Below are 17086 nucleotides of genomic sequence, written 5' to 3'. Positions count from 1 at the left end.
AACGTTCCTTCTTCGATCCCTGTCTTATCCCATAACGTTCAGAAGTAAATGACAGTTTGCGTATTTCTGGCCCTCTTGATACGGCCTTCCGTGAATAGATATCAGTATTTATATGAAGATAGTAACTGCTCTCGAAAGAACAGATACCATTGATGACCGTGCTGCTTCTCTTAGAATAAATGATAATTAACTCAAACCCTCAGCTGCCGACAGGTGGTGTTGGTATACCTCGAAGGGGACAGCTGAAAGTGTGTGCCCCGACCGGAACTCGAACCCGCGATCAGGCTTACATGGCAGACGCTCTATTCATCTGAGCCACCGCGGACACAGATCAATAGCGCGATTGCAGGGGCTTATCCCTTGCACGCTTCTCGTGAGACCCACATTCTCAACTGCCCATAACCTACGTGCGTAATGTACCTAATAGATATTTGCCCATCCACTCATTACTCGCGCACACTAAGGTGACGATTCCCGTAAGAGTTCAGGCAACCTGTGCGCACTTGCACAGACGAAGGTCAATGGCTGGGTAGACTTTAACTATTTCTTTGAAGATAGTAACGGATCTCTAAAGAACAGATTCCACTGATGACCGTGCAGCTTCTCTAGAATAAATGATAGTTAATTCAGTTGTCCCCTTCGAGGTATATTAACACCACCTGTCGGCAGCTGAGGGCTTCAATTAATTATCATTTATTCTAGAGAAGCTGCAGGGTCATCAATGGTATCTGTTCTTTCGATAACAGTTGCTATCTTCCTATAAATAGTTAAAGGCTACGCAGCCATTGACCTTAGCCTGTGCGAATGCGCATAGGTTGCCCGAACTCTTACGGGAATCGTCACGTTAGTGTGTGCGAGTAATGAGTGGATGGGCAAATATCTATTAGGTACATTACGTATGTAGGTTGTGGGCAGTTGGGAATGTGGGTCTCACGAGAAGTATGCAAGGGATAAGTCACTGCGGTAGCGCTATTGATCTGTGTCCTCGGTGGCTCAGATAGACCGTCTGCACGTAAGCAGGAGATCCCGGGTTCGAGTTCCGGTCGGGGCACACATTTTCAGGGGTCCCATTCGAGGTATATCGACATCATCTGTCGGCAGCTGAGGGTTTCAGTTAATTATCAGATATCAGCATATTAGATGTTGTAGATACGAATAAAACCCTGCACTGGATGCTGCATTTTTGCACAATGCTGTGTATGGTCTCGTATATGAGAAGCTTCGGAAACTGTCCGGGGTACTGTATTTTAAATGATTGAGTGATATCTATCTTAGTGTAGGGACAGAAGAGTGTCGCCCATATAGTGAGATTTCTTTTTGAGTGGAGTATGATTTAACCATCGCTAACACTTGGTTTAAGAATTAGGAAAGAAGGTGGAAGAGTCCTGGAGGCACTGGTAGGTTTCAGATTGATTATGCAGAGTGAACATTACTAAAACCGACAAACTGTAGGGGCGGATTCCTGATTGGAAATGGAGGAAAAAAGTTCCTGTGAGCATGTATCCGGAAGTGCATCATTCGTACGGTAGATGTCGCTGACTTATGAAGGTTCCTCTGACCACGAGCTGTGTATTCCTTGTGTGTTGAGGCTGTGTGATTGACGCAGCGTACTGTATGCAGAAGGGTGGTCCGGTATTCATGTCGGGAACAACCCGAGATGGTGTTTGTGTGCGGCCCAGCAGATGGAAACGATAGAGGCAGCACAGTTGTACCTAAGCATGCGCCCTCACTGACACAAACCGCATCACACAACATTTCAACATTTCATTTGTGTGATAGTGGGTCCTGTCAGACACACGAACGTGAAGGGAGGCGACGGTCTGTGCGTACACCAGATTTGGAGGCCCGGGTTCTATTCTGTAGAAGCAGGTTCTCCAAATCTGGAAGTCGCACAGTTTTGGGTTAGCCGTGCTGCCTCTCGACAGTTTCCATCTGCTTGGCCGTACACAAACACCATCTCGGCTTGTTACCGACATGAATACCGGACCACTCTACTACTTACAGTATGGTAAGCCAATCACACAGCCTGCAACACACAGGAAACACACGGCACTTGATCAGAGGAACTTTCATACGTCATCTACCATGATAATAATGCGTTTCCAGACACATATTTATAAGCCCTTGCTTCCTCCATTTCCACTCAGAAATCCGTCTCTACAGTACGTCGGTTATATTAATGTTCACCATGTATAATGGTAAGGCAGAGATTTCTGAACCAGGTTCGAAACTGTCAGACATTTCCAGGGACTGATATGGACATTGACCACAATTTATGAGTTATGAATTGTAGACTGAAGATGGAGTAAGTACAAAAAGGTAGGAAATGAAGGAAATGGAAGAAGTTAAAAGAACCAGAAGTTGAGGGTTTCGAAGGCAATGATTTACTGAAAACAGGAGAAAGGAATGCTGTAGAAGATGAATGAGTACATTTTACATACGAAAGATACGAGGCAGGCGAAATACCCTCAGATTTCACGAAGAATATTCCAATACCAGGGAAACCACGCTCTGACACACGTGAATGTTACCAACCTATCAGTTAATTAAGTCATGCTTGTAAAATATAAACACGAATTATTACATAAGAATGGAAAAACTGATAGAAGCTGAACTCCGCAAAGATCAGTTTGGATTCCCGTGATGCAATACAGATCTTACGACTTAGAAGATAGGTTGAAGAATAGAAAACCTACGTTTATAGCGTTTATAGATTTGGAGAAATCATTTGAAAAGTTTAGCTGGAATACACCCTTTGAAATTTTGAAGGTAGTAGGCGTAATGAAAGTTTATATCAACTTGTACACTAATCAGACGGCAGTTGCAAGAGTCAAGAGGCATAAAAAGGATGCAGAGGTTGAATACGGAATGGAGACAGAATTTTAGCCTATCCCTGATGTTATTCACTCTATGAATTGAGCAAGTAGCATGGGAAACCAAAGAAAAATTTGGAGAAGCAGTTACACTTCAGTGAGATGAAGTAAAAGCTTTGAGGTTTCCTGATGACATGGACAGCAAAGGCCATCGAAGGGCAGTTGAACGAACGGACGGTGTCTCAAAAGAAGGGTATGAAATTAACACTAACAAAAGCAAAATAGGGGTGTGGACTGTAGAAGAATTAAACGAGGAAATGCTGAGGGAATTAGATTAGGATACGAGACACTAAAAGCAGTAAATGAGTTTTTCTATTTGGGCAGTCAAATAACTGATGATTACTGAAGCGCAGAGGATGTAAAATGTAGACTGAAATAACAAGAAACCTGTTTCTGAAGAAGAGAAATTTTTTAACATCGAATATAGATGTAAGTGTTTCGAAGTCCTTTCTAAAGGTATTTTTCTGATGTGTAGCATTGCATGGAAGCGAAACGTGGACGACAAAGAGTTCAGACTGGAAAACAATAGGCGCTTTTGAAATGTGGTGCTGCAGAAGAAATCAGAAACTTACATGAGTAGATCATGTAACCAATGAGGAGGTACTGAACAGAACTAGGGAGAAAGGAAACTAGTGGTATAACTTTACTAAAAGGAGGGCTCGGTTGATAGGATACATCAAGGGATTGCTAATTTAGTGTTGGAGGGTAGTGTTTGGGGTAAAAATTGTAGAGGTAGACAGAGAGATGAATACAGTAAACAGGTTCGGAAGGATATGGGTTACAGTAGTTATTCGCAGATGAAGAGACGTGCTCAAGATAGGGTCTCGTGAAGATCTGTATAAAACTAGTCTTTAGAATGAAGACGACAGCAACGAGAATGTCCTACTTGCTTCCTCCCATAATGTGCTGTTCTGCTTCCAAGGTAGCAGAGTTCCTTAATTTAAGCTACTCTGTGGTTCCCAAATTTTATGTTAAGTTCGTCATTAATCTCTTTTCTGCTACTCCTACTTACTTTCGCATTTATAAGGTTTATTGTTAATTCACATTTTGTTCTCATTAGACTGTTCATCCCTTTCAATACTTCAAGTAATTTTTGTTAATTTTCACTAAGGATAACGGCGTCATCATCGAATATTGTCACTGATATTCCTTCACTCTGAATTTTAACCCACTCCTGAACCTATTTTTATTTTCGTCGTTGCTTCTTCGTGTACAAACTGAACAGCAGGGGCTTAAGACAACACCGCTATCTGAGACTATTGTGAAACCAAGAAATGTATTACCAAGTGAGGCAATAATAACCCAAGGATCTATGTTAGAAGACAAGTTGAAGAGAAGCAGACCTACGCTTATAACAATTCTAGATTTAGGGACAGATTTTGACAACGTTCACTACGTGGAATACACCCTTTAAAATTATGAAGGTAGCAGGGGCGAAATACGAGGGTAAGTCAAAAAGAAATGCCTATTTTTTCTCGTTAAATGAAGTTCGTTAAGTGAAGAAATTGAATATGCCGCTATTTCGCAAAGCTTTGTATCCATTATACTCCAGTAGAAAGTTTCTGCGTAACCTGAAGCAGGTAATGTTGTTGCTTGCAAAAGATACAAGGAACGAAAGACTATATCAACTTGTACAGAAATCAGACGGCAGTTATAAGAGTCAAGGGGCATGAAAGGGAGGCAGTGGGGATGAGACATCATTATAGCTTATCTCAGATGTAATTCAATCTATATATGGAGTAGCAATAAAGGAAACCGAAGAAAAGTTTGGAGAAAGTATTAAACATTAGGGAGACAGAATAAAGGCTCTGAGGTTTGCTGATGACAGCGTTATTCTGTCAGAGAAAGAAAATGCTTGGAAGAGCAGTTGAACAGCATGTACAATTCTTGAAAGGAGGATATACTCGTAAGATTAACATTAACAAAAGCAAGACAAGGATAATGGAATGTAGTCGAATTAAATCGAGCGATGCTGAAAGTATTAGACTGGGTTACGAGACAGTAAAAGTGGTAGATGAATTTTGTTATTTGGGCAATGAAATAAGTGATGATGGGTGAAGTAGAGAGGATGTAAAATGTGGACTAACAATGGCAAGAAAACCATTCCTGACTAAAGAAATCTGCTAACAGCGAATACAGATTTAAGTGTTAGAAAGCCCTTTAGAAGGTATGTGACTAGAGTATATCCTTGTATGAAGTGAAAAATGCTTGATAAACTGTTCATATAAGAATAAAGTTCTAAATTGTGGTGCTATAGGAGAATCGTGAAGATTAAATCAGCATTTCGAGTAACTAATAAGGAGGTTCTGAATAGAACCGAGGAGAAAAGAAATTTATGGCACAAGTTGACTAAAAGAAACTATCGGTTGATGATAGTACATACCTTAATCCATCAAGGAATCATCAGTTTTGTAATGTGGTGAAGTCCGGGAGGAGGGGTGAGATGGGTGTAGGTTGCAGTAGTTATTCGAAAATGAAGAGGTTTGCACAGTACAGACTTGCGTGGAGAGCTGCATCAAATTAGTCTTTGGTCTCAAGACTACATTAATACTGAGAAAATATTCTTAGCTGACTTATATAATATTTTTATGACAGGTTGCAAAGAGTATGCTGTAAAGGGTGACCAGAGATTCCAGTAAAATATGCCACGTTGATTGAAGAGAATAAGTTGTAGTTAAAATTAAAATTAGTAATCTTGCATGATAGAGGATGATGAGGTGGGGGTCAAGGAGAATGCAGATGGAAAAGAAAGTTCTGCGTTACGGACACGAATTGTATGAGACACAATAGGAATGAGAGAGAACACTGTGCACTTTTTGTGAATAATGTTTTTGTGTTTGTATATATAATACACATTGCTGGAAAAAACTAGTACACGCTTTTAGAAGTCTCCAGTTAACTCAAGATTTATTGTTACGACAGTGCATATGGATCACATGAAATGCTTACATTTACAAATCAATTGAAAGGTTACAGTAACGTCCTACATTGAAAATAGGTACAACATTCTTCTTTATTTTTGTCAGAACAACATATTTTTTGTAGTAATAACTCACTTTCACTTAATACACCGAAGCCGGATACCAGTGTAGAAAAGAATGACAATTTATTTATTTAATTGATCATATGTGCACTCCCACAAAATAAATCCCTGCATCCAATTCGGTGGGATCTGTGTAATGAATGAATGTATGGTCGTCTGCTAACCGCAGATAGTGAATGTACAATATCTATCTTTGAGACAGTCCTTTGGTCACTTTTGGTGGAACCAAAGAGATGAAATTTACCTGAGCTTTGAGTGCCTGAAATGTGGCTGACCAATACGGTAGCAAGGTGCTCCCCCACTTCGACAGAGGTGCGAGATGACCTGAAGAACGGCCATGTTTCAGCATTCTGGCGCTGGATCTTGTGTTGGTAAGACCTGTCTTAGGTGTGCTCCGTAGAGACAAAAGAGAGGATAGAATGGTACGCTTGTGGAATACTTAAGAGTAGTTTGGAATAATAATTTCTCTATTTCAGGAACTTTTGTGGGGAGAATTAAATGTCAGGCAGGTAATATTAAGAAGCTGAATTACTGGCGTGTGTACTATAAGTTGGAAATATTTAAGAAATGGCGTGTGCAGGACTTGAAATTAGAGACGAGTACTTCTACGTGGTGAGTACTGTGTGAGTCTCAATCTGTGTATTAGACAAAGGATAAGGAGAAGTACTCGTCCATTGTATCAGTTGAGGACTCGCGTGTGTGATGAATATGTTCTTAATATTACTTTGCGTGTTATGTTTTCGTGTGACGCGTGATTCAAACTATAATACTCAGAGAGTGAAACAAGGTGAGTCAGCCGTCTATCCAGCAACGCCACTTGGCTTGCATTGCACAGGAAGACGTGTATATATCCTCCAGAGTTCATAGTAGGAAAGAAAAGTTACGAAATGGGGCAGTGTCGTGTGAATCTGGGATGAATACTAATTGAAGTGGGAAAGCTGAAAGTGATGTAATTATAACGTTGTGACTATTCCTTGTATTGTATTCCATGTTGCCAGTGTGGTGTATTTCATGTAATTTAAGTATGTGTGGTTTGCGTGGGAGAGTAGCAAGATAGGTTCAGAGCCAGTGGGTTATGCATGTTCCTTTTTGTACTGCTCGGTCTGGAGGAAATTTTCGTGATGATGGGTGTGAAAAATGGTTCAAATGGCTCTGAGCACTATGGGACTCAACTGCTGTGGTCATAAGTCCCCTAGAACTGAGAACTACTTAAACCTAACTAACCTAAGGACAGCACACAACACCCAGCCATCACGAGGCAGAGAAAATCCCTGACCCCGCCGGGAATCGAACCCGGGAACCCGGGCGTGGGGAGCGAGAACGCTACCGCACGACCACGAGATGCGGGCGATGGGTGTGAGAGTCGAAGTGTGAGATATAGCAAAAGATCCACCATCCTATCCAGAAAGTGCACTGTAGTGTTAGTTAATTACGAGACCATAAGATAGAGAATCACAAATTTAAAGCCATGCCCACTGGGTGGAGTTTCTCAGGTGCAATTGTAGTAGAAAATGTAATGGTGTTTTTAGGTTATAGAATTTATCGGAATAAAAAAGATAGTGAAAAGAAAAAGATTGGTGGCCTTTTCCTTCAAATAGTATGTTGTCATGATATCCAGAATTTATGTGTGTGCCATTCATATTCAGTGCGATGGCCACGTGTTGATCAAAGCCGTTGGGTAAGAAAGAAAACGTGGTATTACCAGAGCGTAGTGAACAGTCAGAGTTGTGTAAATTACTAATAGTCGGATGTGCGTTATCCGTTATGTAATATTCAAACAGGAGAATAATTTGTAACTGAATTGTGAGTATTAGAGCCCATGTTACTTGATAAATAAGAATGAGTCCACTCGCTTGGCAGACCACTCATCTTGCAGGCCTGACTGCTTGATGCCACAGTATGAGCAAGGCATGTGGGTGCCTCTCACACTAGCACAAGCGGATCTGAGGTATCAGGTAGCGACCCATGCTGAAACATCTATATGTGTAACCTCCACAGTCAGCAATGCAGGCGCTGCAGTCGACTATACAGATGACGAATGCTGCCCTGCGATAAGGTATGCCAAACCTACTCGACCCGTTCGCGTAGTTCTGTAAGAGTTGTTAGATGACGAACCAGAGGAGTCACTTCTCGTCCCATCATATACCACACTTGTTCGATTGGAGACAAGTCTGGAGATCCTGCTGGGCTGCCAAGTAGCCGCACGTCTTGCAGAGCACATTGAGTTTCATGGTCAGTGGGTGGGCGAGCATTATCCTGTTGGAGCAACGCATCGCTTTCCTGTTGCAACAATAGCAAAAGAACGGTCTAACAACATTCTGCACGTGCCGAGTGCTGTTTAGCGTGCCCTCCAGAAACCCAAAAGTGTTAGAGCTGTGGCTTATTGCACTCCAGACAATAAGGCCTTGGGTGGGGCCAATGTGACTTGGACGAATGCACTCTATGAGACAGCGCTCACGGCCTGCGTCGTAAGGGCTTACGATCTACTTTCATCGCTAAACACCACGGCTCGCCCCTCCATCTTCCAGGCGATTCTCTGACGGCACGAGTCGAGCCGTTGACGTCGGTGCTGTGGTCTGAGTGGGAGATAGAGTAGAGTTGTGCGTACCCATTGTCCCACTACTTATAACCGGTTCGCAACAGCTCGTGCTGACACGTCTGTGCTCACAAGCTGCTTGATCTGTGCTGTGGTAGCTGTACGATCTGCCACTTCTGCCCTTACAATACGACGATCATGGCTGCCGTATGTGGTGCGTGAACGTCCAGAACCTCGTCTACTAGTGTAAAAATGTTCACGTGACCACTGATACCAGCATCGTTGCACAACTGAGGCAGCACGTCCGACTTGTGTGGCTGTTCTCCGATAGGAGCATCCCGCCACTCATAATGCCACAATTTGACACCTTTCAGACTATTCAGTTGGCTGCAGGAAGCACTAGTGCGTATCTGTGGCATGGTTGCCTGCTTGCTTCACACATCTGCACCAGATTGAGCTTTCTGGCTGTGAGCATTCTCTATTAGAGGGTAGACACAAATGGCGTTCTGGTAGTCATACCACTACACTATCTGTTGGTGGACGCCGGTGAACCTATTATCGGTACATCTGTTATCCCGCTGTTAACTGTTATGGCATCATCGTATCAAAATCGACGTCATATTTCCAGGTGTGCAAAATTTTTTCCAGCAGTGTACTTTTCTCTTAGCTGGAAGCCTACTAAGACGTTTGGGAAGAAATGTTACCTACTTGCTATGTATGTGGCCGTTAAGAAAATTAAGGGAAACACCTGACCATCGATGGCATAGTCTGTAAATGTAAATGTATGGTTTTCCTGTTTTCAAATTTTGTATAGAATTGTGTGAAATATAACACAGACATTTTGAGTCAGTTCAGTGCAAAAATACTTCCACTCGCAACCTATTTTCGTCATTTTTTTTCTTTTCTTTCTTTTTTTTTCATTCACACTTTGAGCATAAAACATTTCTAGTGAATCAAACTTTGTGTGCCACTTGAGAGGACTAGCAAACTCTATAATTCATTTTCTATGGTAAAGAGATACAGTGTTTAAATTTGTCAATTTACAATTGTAAATGAAACTAGTGAGAAGATACCTAGTGACATTTATTTTATATATCCAAAACTGAATTGTAGTCTTAGGCATTATTGAATTTGCAGGAAAAGTTCTGGACGATTAGTGAAAAAGAGTCGAACTGTTACGTTTGCTACACAATAGAATGGCATTACTGCAGAAAAAAGTGTGTAAACAAGAAAAACAGAAGCGCTTCTTCTAAGGCAGGACTGAAAGTTAAACTATTCTATTGAAAAAGTGTCAGATACTCATCGTATTTTAACATTCACGAAAGAAGAACATAACTTCGCTGTAACTTGGTAATTGGGAGAAACTAATTAACTTCGTCTGAACAGGCCTAGGAAGACCAAACGGTACCGACCGACCACCTTGTAATCCTCAGCTGATAGCCGCTACTGGATGCCGGTATGTTGGGGTCTGTGGTCAGCACACCGCTCTTCCGGCCGTTGTCAGTTTTCGTGACCGGAGCCGCTACTTCTCAGTCAACTGTCTCCTCAATTGGCCTCACAACGACAGAGTGCAACCCTATCGCCAACAGCGCTCGGAAGACTCGTAGTCATCCATCCAAGTGCTAGAGAAACCCGACGGCACTTAACTTTGGTGATTTGACGGAAATCGGTGTTTCACAGACTGTTGTCAATAGGAAGAAACTTTTAAAAAAATTGCTCTGAGAACTATGGGACTTAACATCTGAGGTCATCAGTCCCCTAGAACTAAGAGCTACTTAAACCTAACTAACCTAAGGACATCACATACATCCATGCCCGAGGCAGAATTCGAATCTGCGACCGATGCGGTCGCACAGTTCCAGACTGTAGCGCCTAGAACCATTCGGCCACACCGGCCGGCGAAACTTTAAGAAAGGTAGTACTTTTAAATCATAACACCATGTTGGTAGGAAAAAGATCTTGGCTTCAACAAACTTGTCTTTATAAACAGGCTTAAGTGTTTAGAAAAGATTTATTTTTTTAAGTTTATTACATGTTTGGAACAGTTTAGAGTAGTGTTGTAAAGAGATTCTAGAAACAGAATTTTTGATCAATTTAGTGGTTGGAATATTTAATGAAACTGAGCAGTTTTGTGTAGTCCTTATTACTTTGCCAGTAAAACTTAAGAATCACTTGTTTTCTGTGATATAGTATCATACATTTAATCTGTATAAATGGTACTGACTGCCTGTGGAGGTGCTACATGGAAACGTAGCAACGAAGCCTGTTCCCATGCTATGGCTACATCAGCTCGCACACTGTGCGGGTATGGCGTTTACCAAGTTGCTAAATCATATGCCATCTTGTGGTTCTACTTCTGTTGTAATTAAACGAGTTTAATAGCACATTACATAACTAAGTCACATAGCTATAATAGTTTTCCAAAGCAATATCTTTAATAGTTTTTGACAGAGAGACAATTACGTAATACTCAGAAAAATTTTTGCAGTAAATAACAACAAACCGTTTACAATGGCATCAAACTATGTGTGGAGTGAATAATATGTGAAAGTAAGGAACGATTCTTGGATTTCTGAGAATTTAAGAATAGCCTGAGCGTGTTCATAAATGTTATGCAAAAGTGGACAGAATGGAAAATACTACACATTAACAGCTATTTGCCGGCCGCGGTGGCCGTGCGGTTCTAGGCGACGCAATCCGGAACCGCGGGACTGCTGCGGTCGCAGGTTCGAATCCTGCCTCGGGCATGGATGTGTGTGATGTCCTTAGGTTAGTTAGGTTTAAGTAGTTCTAAGTTCTAGGGGACTGATGACCTAAGATGTTGAGTCCCATAGCGCTCAGAGCGATTTGAACAGCTATTTCTTGTGGCGGAGAAGTAATATCTCACGCCTATCCTTTAGACATATAAAGATATAGTTAATAAAAGGTCATTTGACATTTTGGAAAACATATCTTGGCAGTGGGCGTAAATTTTATTTAAGACTTATGGTTTGTCATATAGGTGATTCACACTACTATACGAGATCATAGTGTATGACTTTCACTCGCCATGGCTGGTATCAGCCAGTCATAAGTGGTCGTGTTTCCGCGATGTGGAGCGAGAAGATGTGCTACGCAGCTCAGGTACTGAGGTGTTATCAGCTTTTAAGCAGAGTGTAAAGCGGTGCTGACAGTTTTACCAACATATTACATAAACAAAATGATCGTGAGTTACAAGAGTGGACATGTACAATGATATAGATTTGGGTGAGATTCCAGATAATTTATTTTAATTAAACGAAACTTTTCTTTTGTACTGTAAGTCGTAACGCCAGATAGCATATTATTCAGACTCATAGTAGACAGTCACTAAGGAATGAACTGTCTAATAATTTTACAAATTTAAGAAACTGTTGAATGACGAGTGAAAATTTGGCTGTTATTAAACTGACTCCGTCGTGATTTCCTAACAGAAGATTACGGCTTCCGTACAGATCTTACAATTAGTATGACTCCCATATTAATAATCTGAAGAGTGAAACATTAAACTGTATTCCGTGCACAATATGTCATAGTCTTGTATCTATAGTGACAGCATGGAATTGTTAGCAGCGTTTACGTCTTCAGTCTTGAAAATTATAAACTAATTACTCTTCAAGGAACTTATCAATTACTGCAGAATCTTAGCCCGAAATGTAGGATATAATTTCAGTAAATTTATAGTAAAAATAATACAGTCTAGGGACTCATGCAATGCAGTCAGTTTTTCACAGTTTTTGTGTGGCTTAAATACTTGTCTGTCGCCTCAGACCAGAAAGCGAAGTGCATAGAGTTCATTTAGGTAAGTGCAACATCTTTGAAGGAACATCTAAGAATGCAGTAGGAGGCCGTGTTGCTGTATATGATGCATGGTGCACGAAACTAAAAATTCCAAATCTGGAAAACACGAAAACTATATGGAACTTAATAATGCTGATAAGAAACGATAAAAAGAAAGAGAGAAGTTTGCGGGTAACAAACGTTACTGATTCATCAAGAAAGAAGAAGGAGGAGAGGTATGGCGAAATATTTTTCGCTGCGTCACTGTAAGTAACAAATGAAGGGGTTCTTCGAATAACTGGTGAAGACATCAGAGAATAACTTCCATGGCACTAGAGGGAACTATAGAGGGTCAACTGCGCAGGGAAAGAGCTTGGAAGTCCAAGCGCTAATCTGAGATGAAGAGGTTGGCACAGGAGAGAAATTCATGGTAAGTTTTATCAAACATCACAATTATGATGACTAAAAAAAAGTATTAAATAAAATTTAAAAAATCCTACGGGCTGTTGTAGGAACAACAAACGGCAGACAGCTCCCCTGCAAAGTGGTGACTCAATACGAAAGAGCCCCCAAACGTCTAGTAAATACATATAGCCAAATAACTATAGCTACTAACTTAAAGAGTAATTCACTGTGTTTCTTATGTCTTCATTAAGCTACGCTAGGAGTAACAAACGCTCGCTTACCCCTTTAGGTATACGGTAGCCGCCTAAGACAAAGTCATCGACGAGGACCCGTCGGGCGTTGCCTGGTGCTATGGGCTTCAACCTGCAACAAAGCCGAGTTATTGGAAAGTCTCTTGTAGTACAACCGATTTCGTTACAGATTATCTGTATGATAACATCTAAGGAGAATGTTACATTTAGCACAACGCAAAATACAGTCAGTGGAAAGCAAAGAGACAGTTCTACTAAGTAAACGACTAAATATAAGTTGGTATAATACTGCAGATCAAGGATGGAGTTATCGGCATGACCCAGCTTATAGCTGCGCAGAGCGAGCGATAGGTTAGGCAATCAAAGTTGCTGGACAGTTCCAGGCCAACGGGACCCAAAGGCGGCAATGTATGTCCAGATGGATTGGACAGGCACCCACAGCGTTGCCATCGCCATAAAGTTTTGCCACGTCGAGAAGATAAAGACGCTTAACTAAGTTTCCACTTGTTTGAAGGCACGTGTCAGTGAACTCCGGTACACATTGAAATCACTGTCCCACGGAAAAAGAAATGACGCAGCTGATTGGTAAGATGGAGTATCATGCGACAGTTTATATTGTGTATTTGAACGGGCGGTTTGATTTTTTAGAGATTAACAAAACGCTACCATCTAGTGAACAAGATGTATGAGACAGGCGAAATACCCTCAGACTTCGCCATAAAGTTTTGCCACGTCGAGAAGATAAAGACGCTTAACTAAGTTTCCACTTGTTTGAAGGCACGTGTCAGTGAACTCCGGTACACATTGAAATCACTGTCCCACGGAAAAAGAAATGACGCAGCTGATTGGTAAGATGGAGTATCATGCGACAGTTTATATTGTGTATTTGAACGGGCGGTTTGATTTTTTAGAGATTAACAAAACGCTACCATCTAGTGAACAAGATGTATGAGACAGGCGAAATACCCTCAGACTTCAAGAAGAATATAATAATTCCAATCCCAAAGAAAGCAGGTGTTGACAGATTTGAAAATTACCGAACTATCAGTTTAATAAGCCACAGTTGCAAAATACTAACACGAATTCTTTACAGACGAATGGAAAAACTGGTAGAAGCCTACCTCAGGGAAGATCAGTTTGGATTCCGTAGAAATGTTGTAACACGTAAGGCAATACTGACCCTACGACTTATCTTACAAAATAGATTAAGGAAAGGCAAACCTACGTTTCTAGCATTTATAGACTTAGAGAAAGCTTTTGACAATGTTGACTGGAATACACTCTTTCAAATTCTGAGGGTGGCAGAGGTAAAATACAGGGAGCGAAAGGCTATTAACAATTTGTACAGAAACCAGATGGCAGTTATAAGAGTCGATGGGCATGAAAGGGAAGCAGTGGTTGGGAAGGGAGTGAGACAGGGTTGTAGCCTCTCCCCGATGTTATTCAATCTGTATATTGAGCAAGCAGTGAAGGAAACAAAAGAAAGATTCGGAGTAGGAATTAAAATCCATGGAGAAGAAATAAAAACTTTGAGATCCGCCGATGACATTGTAATTCTGTCAGAGACAGAATAGCACCTGGAAGAGCAGTTGAACAGAATGGACAGTGTCTTGAAAGGAGGATATAAGATGAACACCAACAAATGCAAAACGAGGATAATGGAATGCAGTCGAATTAAATCGGGTGATTCTGAGGGAATTAGATTAGGAAATGAGAGGCTTAAAGTAGTAAAGGAGTTTTGCTATTTGGGGAGCAAAATAACTGATGATGGCCGAAGTAGAGAGGGTATAAAATGTAGACTGGCAATGGGAAGGAAAGCGTTTCTGAAGAAGAGAAATTTGTTAACATCGAGTATAGATTTAAATGTCAGGAAATCGTTTCTGAAAGTATTTGCATGGAGTGTAGCCATGTATGGAGGTGAAACATGGACGATAAATAGTTTGGACAAGAAGAGAAGAGAAGCTTTCGAAATGTGGTGCTACAAAAGAATGATGAAGATTAGATGGGTAGATCACATAACTAATAACGAAGTATTGAATAGAATTGGGGAGAAGAGAAATTTGTGGCACAACTTGACAAGAAGAAGGGATCGGTTGGTAGGACATTTTTCTGAGACATCAAGGGATCACCAATTTAGTATTGGAGGGCAGCGTGGAGGGTAAAAATCGTAGAGGGAGACCAAGAGATGAATACACTAAGCAGATTCAGAAGGATGTAGGCTGCAGTAGGTACTGGGAGATGAAGAAGCTTGCACTGGATAGAGTAGCATGGAAAGCTGCATCAAACCAGTCTCTGGACTGAAGACCACAACATCAACTATTAAATCTTACGACTATTATTAAGACTGACATCGAACTAGCAGTTCAATAGGGCTGCGCTTTCTTTTATAACCTGGCTGATAATACTGACAATGCCGCAGAGCTAAAGTGTGCTGGGCGCGCACCTCATGGCTTCCCTGAAGCACGCCCTGAGGTAGCGGCACTCCTCCAGCTTGCTGGCCGTCAGCGGCTGACTCTGCGACTCTGGCAGCTGGCCGTGCACCTCCTCAAACAGCCGCTGCTGCGCCTCCGGGTTCTTGGACAGGTAGTACAGGCAGGCCGCCGCCGCGTTGGAAGTCTGGAAGATTTCATCTGCTTGTGAGTCTCACATGTCTGGGACTAAATGCTAAACAATGAGTTGCAGGTGTGTACCTGTATACACCCTGTTAGTCCCTGTTCATATGGTTCGAGTGGCTCTGAGCACTATGCGACTTAACTTCTGAGGTCATCAGTCGCACACATCCATGCTCGAGGCAGGATTCGAACCTGCGATGGTAGCGGTCGCTCGGCTCCAGACTGTAGCGCCTAGTACCGCACGGCCACTCCGGCCGGCAAGTCCCTGTCCATTACAACATTATACAGGGTGTCTCAGGACGAATGGTCAATATTCAGAGATATGACTGGAACGATCGATTGAAGCAAAAAACTTCATATGGTCATATGTTCCTAACTATTTTCTGAGCTAGAACTCATTTAACATACATTTGTTTTTGGGATAACTGCGCACACACATTTCATCTCAACCGTAAGTATCTTAACCACTGTATTGGGCGTGGTGAGATTAAACTAGCCACAAAAATTGCTAGACTATGAGCCATTAGATTTTTATTTATGGGGTTGAAGAAGTCTGAAGAATACGAACGAAAGGCGAATCTTGGTTGCGTGATGAACTGTTCTACGCTCAATGGAGAACATGTAGAGATACTAAGACAAGGAAAACAGCATGTTCTCACAGGAATTCACAAACGCTTTGAAGTTGACAGTGGGATATTCCGATATTTGTTGTGAGCTGTACAACAGCTGTAACGCATATAAAGGTACTAACATCTGAGACACTGGGTAGTGACACCGGCTATTGGTGAGGAGCATGAAAATATTGAAGGAATGGATGAAGACAGAGAAGCAGGATAGGAGAATTAGAGTATGGAATCTGAAGGGAAAGGAAGTCAAGGAATAATAGCAGGAAACTGTAGGGCATAGGTTACCAAATGATGAACCAGGAACAGGAGAAGAGGAATAGGGGCAATTTAAAAATGCTGTGGTAGAAGCTGCAGTAGCTGTTTTCGGAAGGACAACTGTCACAAAACGGTGAAAGGGGACACCACGATGGAATGAAAGAGTCAAGGAGGTAATGAGAAGGACGAACAAGGCCTTAAGACTGCAGTTCTGAGAAAGACCCGAGTTAGGGAGAGAGGAATATAAGAAAAAGAATACAGAGGAAAATAAGACAGTGACTGAGGAGAGAAGAAAGTTGATGGAAGAATGGGCAAGGAGGAAGATAGCAGTGACAGTAAGAAAGTACTATATTGTCAAAAGTAAGAGGAGAGGTTTGAGAGAGGATGCAACAGAGACAGACAGAAATGGAAAGGAGGTAAATAACAAAGTGAAGGAGAAGACAGCCGTGGGGTTGGGGGTGGGGAGTACTTTGAATATTTGTCAAATCCCAACGGTCTTGGAGATGAGAATAATAGACTATAGAAGGCAGCTGTAAACAGTGGAGGGAAAAGAACCCGCCGTGAAAAGAAATGGAAATGGCACAAGACAAGACGACAGGAGGAAAGGCACCAGGTACGGGCGAAGTAAGTGTCGAAATGATGAAGACAGTCGGGGCTGTTTGGAAATAGTGGCTCTATATTGTGATA

At 41.7% G+C, this 17086-nt stretch overlaps 1 protein-coding gene across 1 annotated transcript in view; it reads right to left on the bottom strand.

Annotated features, from left to right (window-relative positions):
* LOC126187447 (probable cytochrome P450 301a1, mitochondrial) overlaps positions 1-17086 on the bottom strand; it is a 196346-nt gene that overhangs the window by 5916 nt on the left and 173344 nt on the right. The window contains exons 9-10 of the mRNA XM_049928533.1: positions 15350-15522; positions 12937-13018 (exon numbers count right to left, since the gene is read on the bottom strand). Of these exons, the coding sequence (XP_049784490.1) occupies positions 12937-13018; positions 15350-15522 (255 nt within the window). The remainder of the gene's footprint in view (positions 1-12936; positions 13019-15349; positions 15523-17086) is intronic.

The sequence above is a fragment of the Schistocerca cancellata genome, chromosome 5, assembly GCF_023864275.1.
Source record: "Schistocerca cancellata isolate TAMUIC-IGC-003103 chromosome 5, iqSchCanc2.1, whole genome shotgun sequence".
In the NCBI taxonomy this organism is placed as follows: domain Eukaryota; kingdom Metazoa; phylum Arthropoda; class Insecta; order Orthoptera; family Acrididae; genus Schistocerca; species Schistocerca cancellata.
The sequence above is the reverse complement of the archived record's forward strand: the minus strand, read 5'-3'. Positions and strand labels throughout refer to the sequence as shown.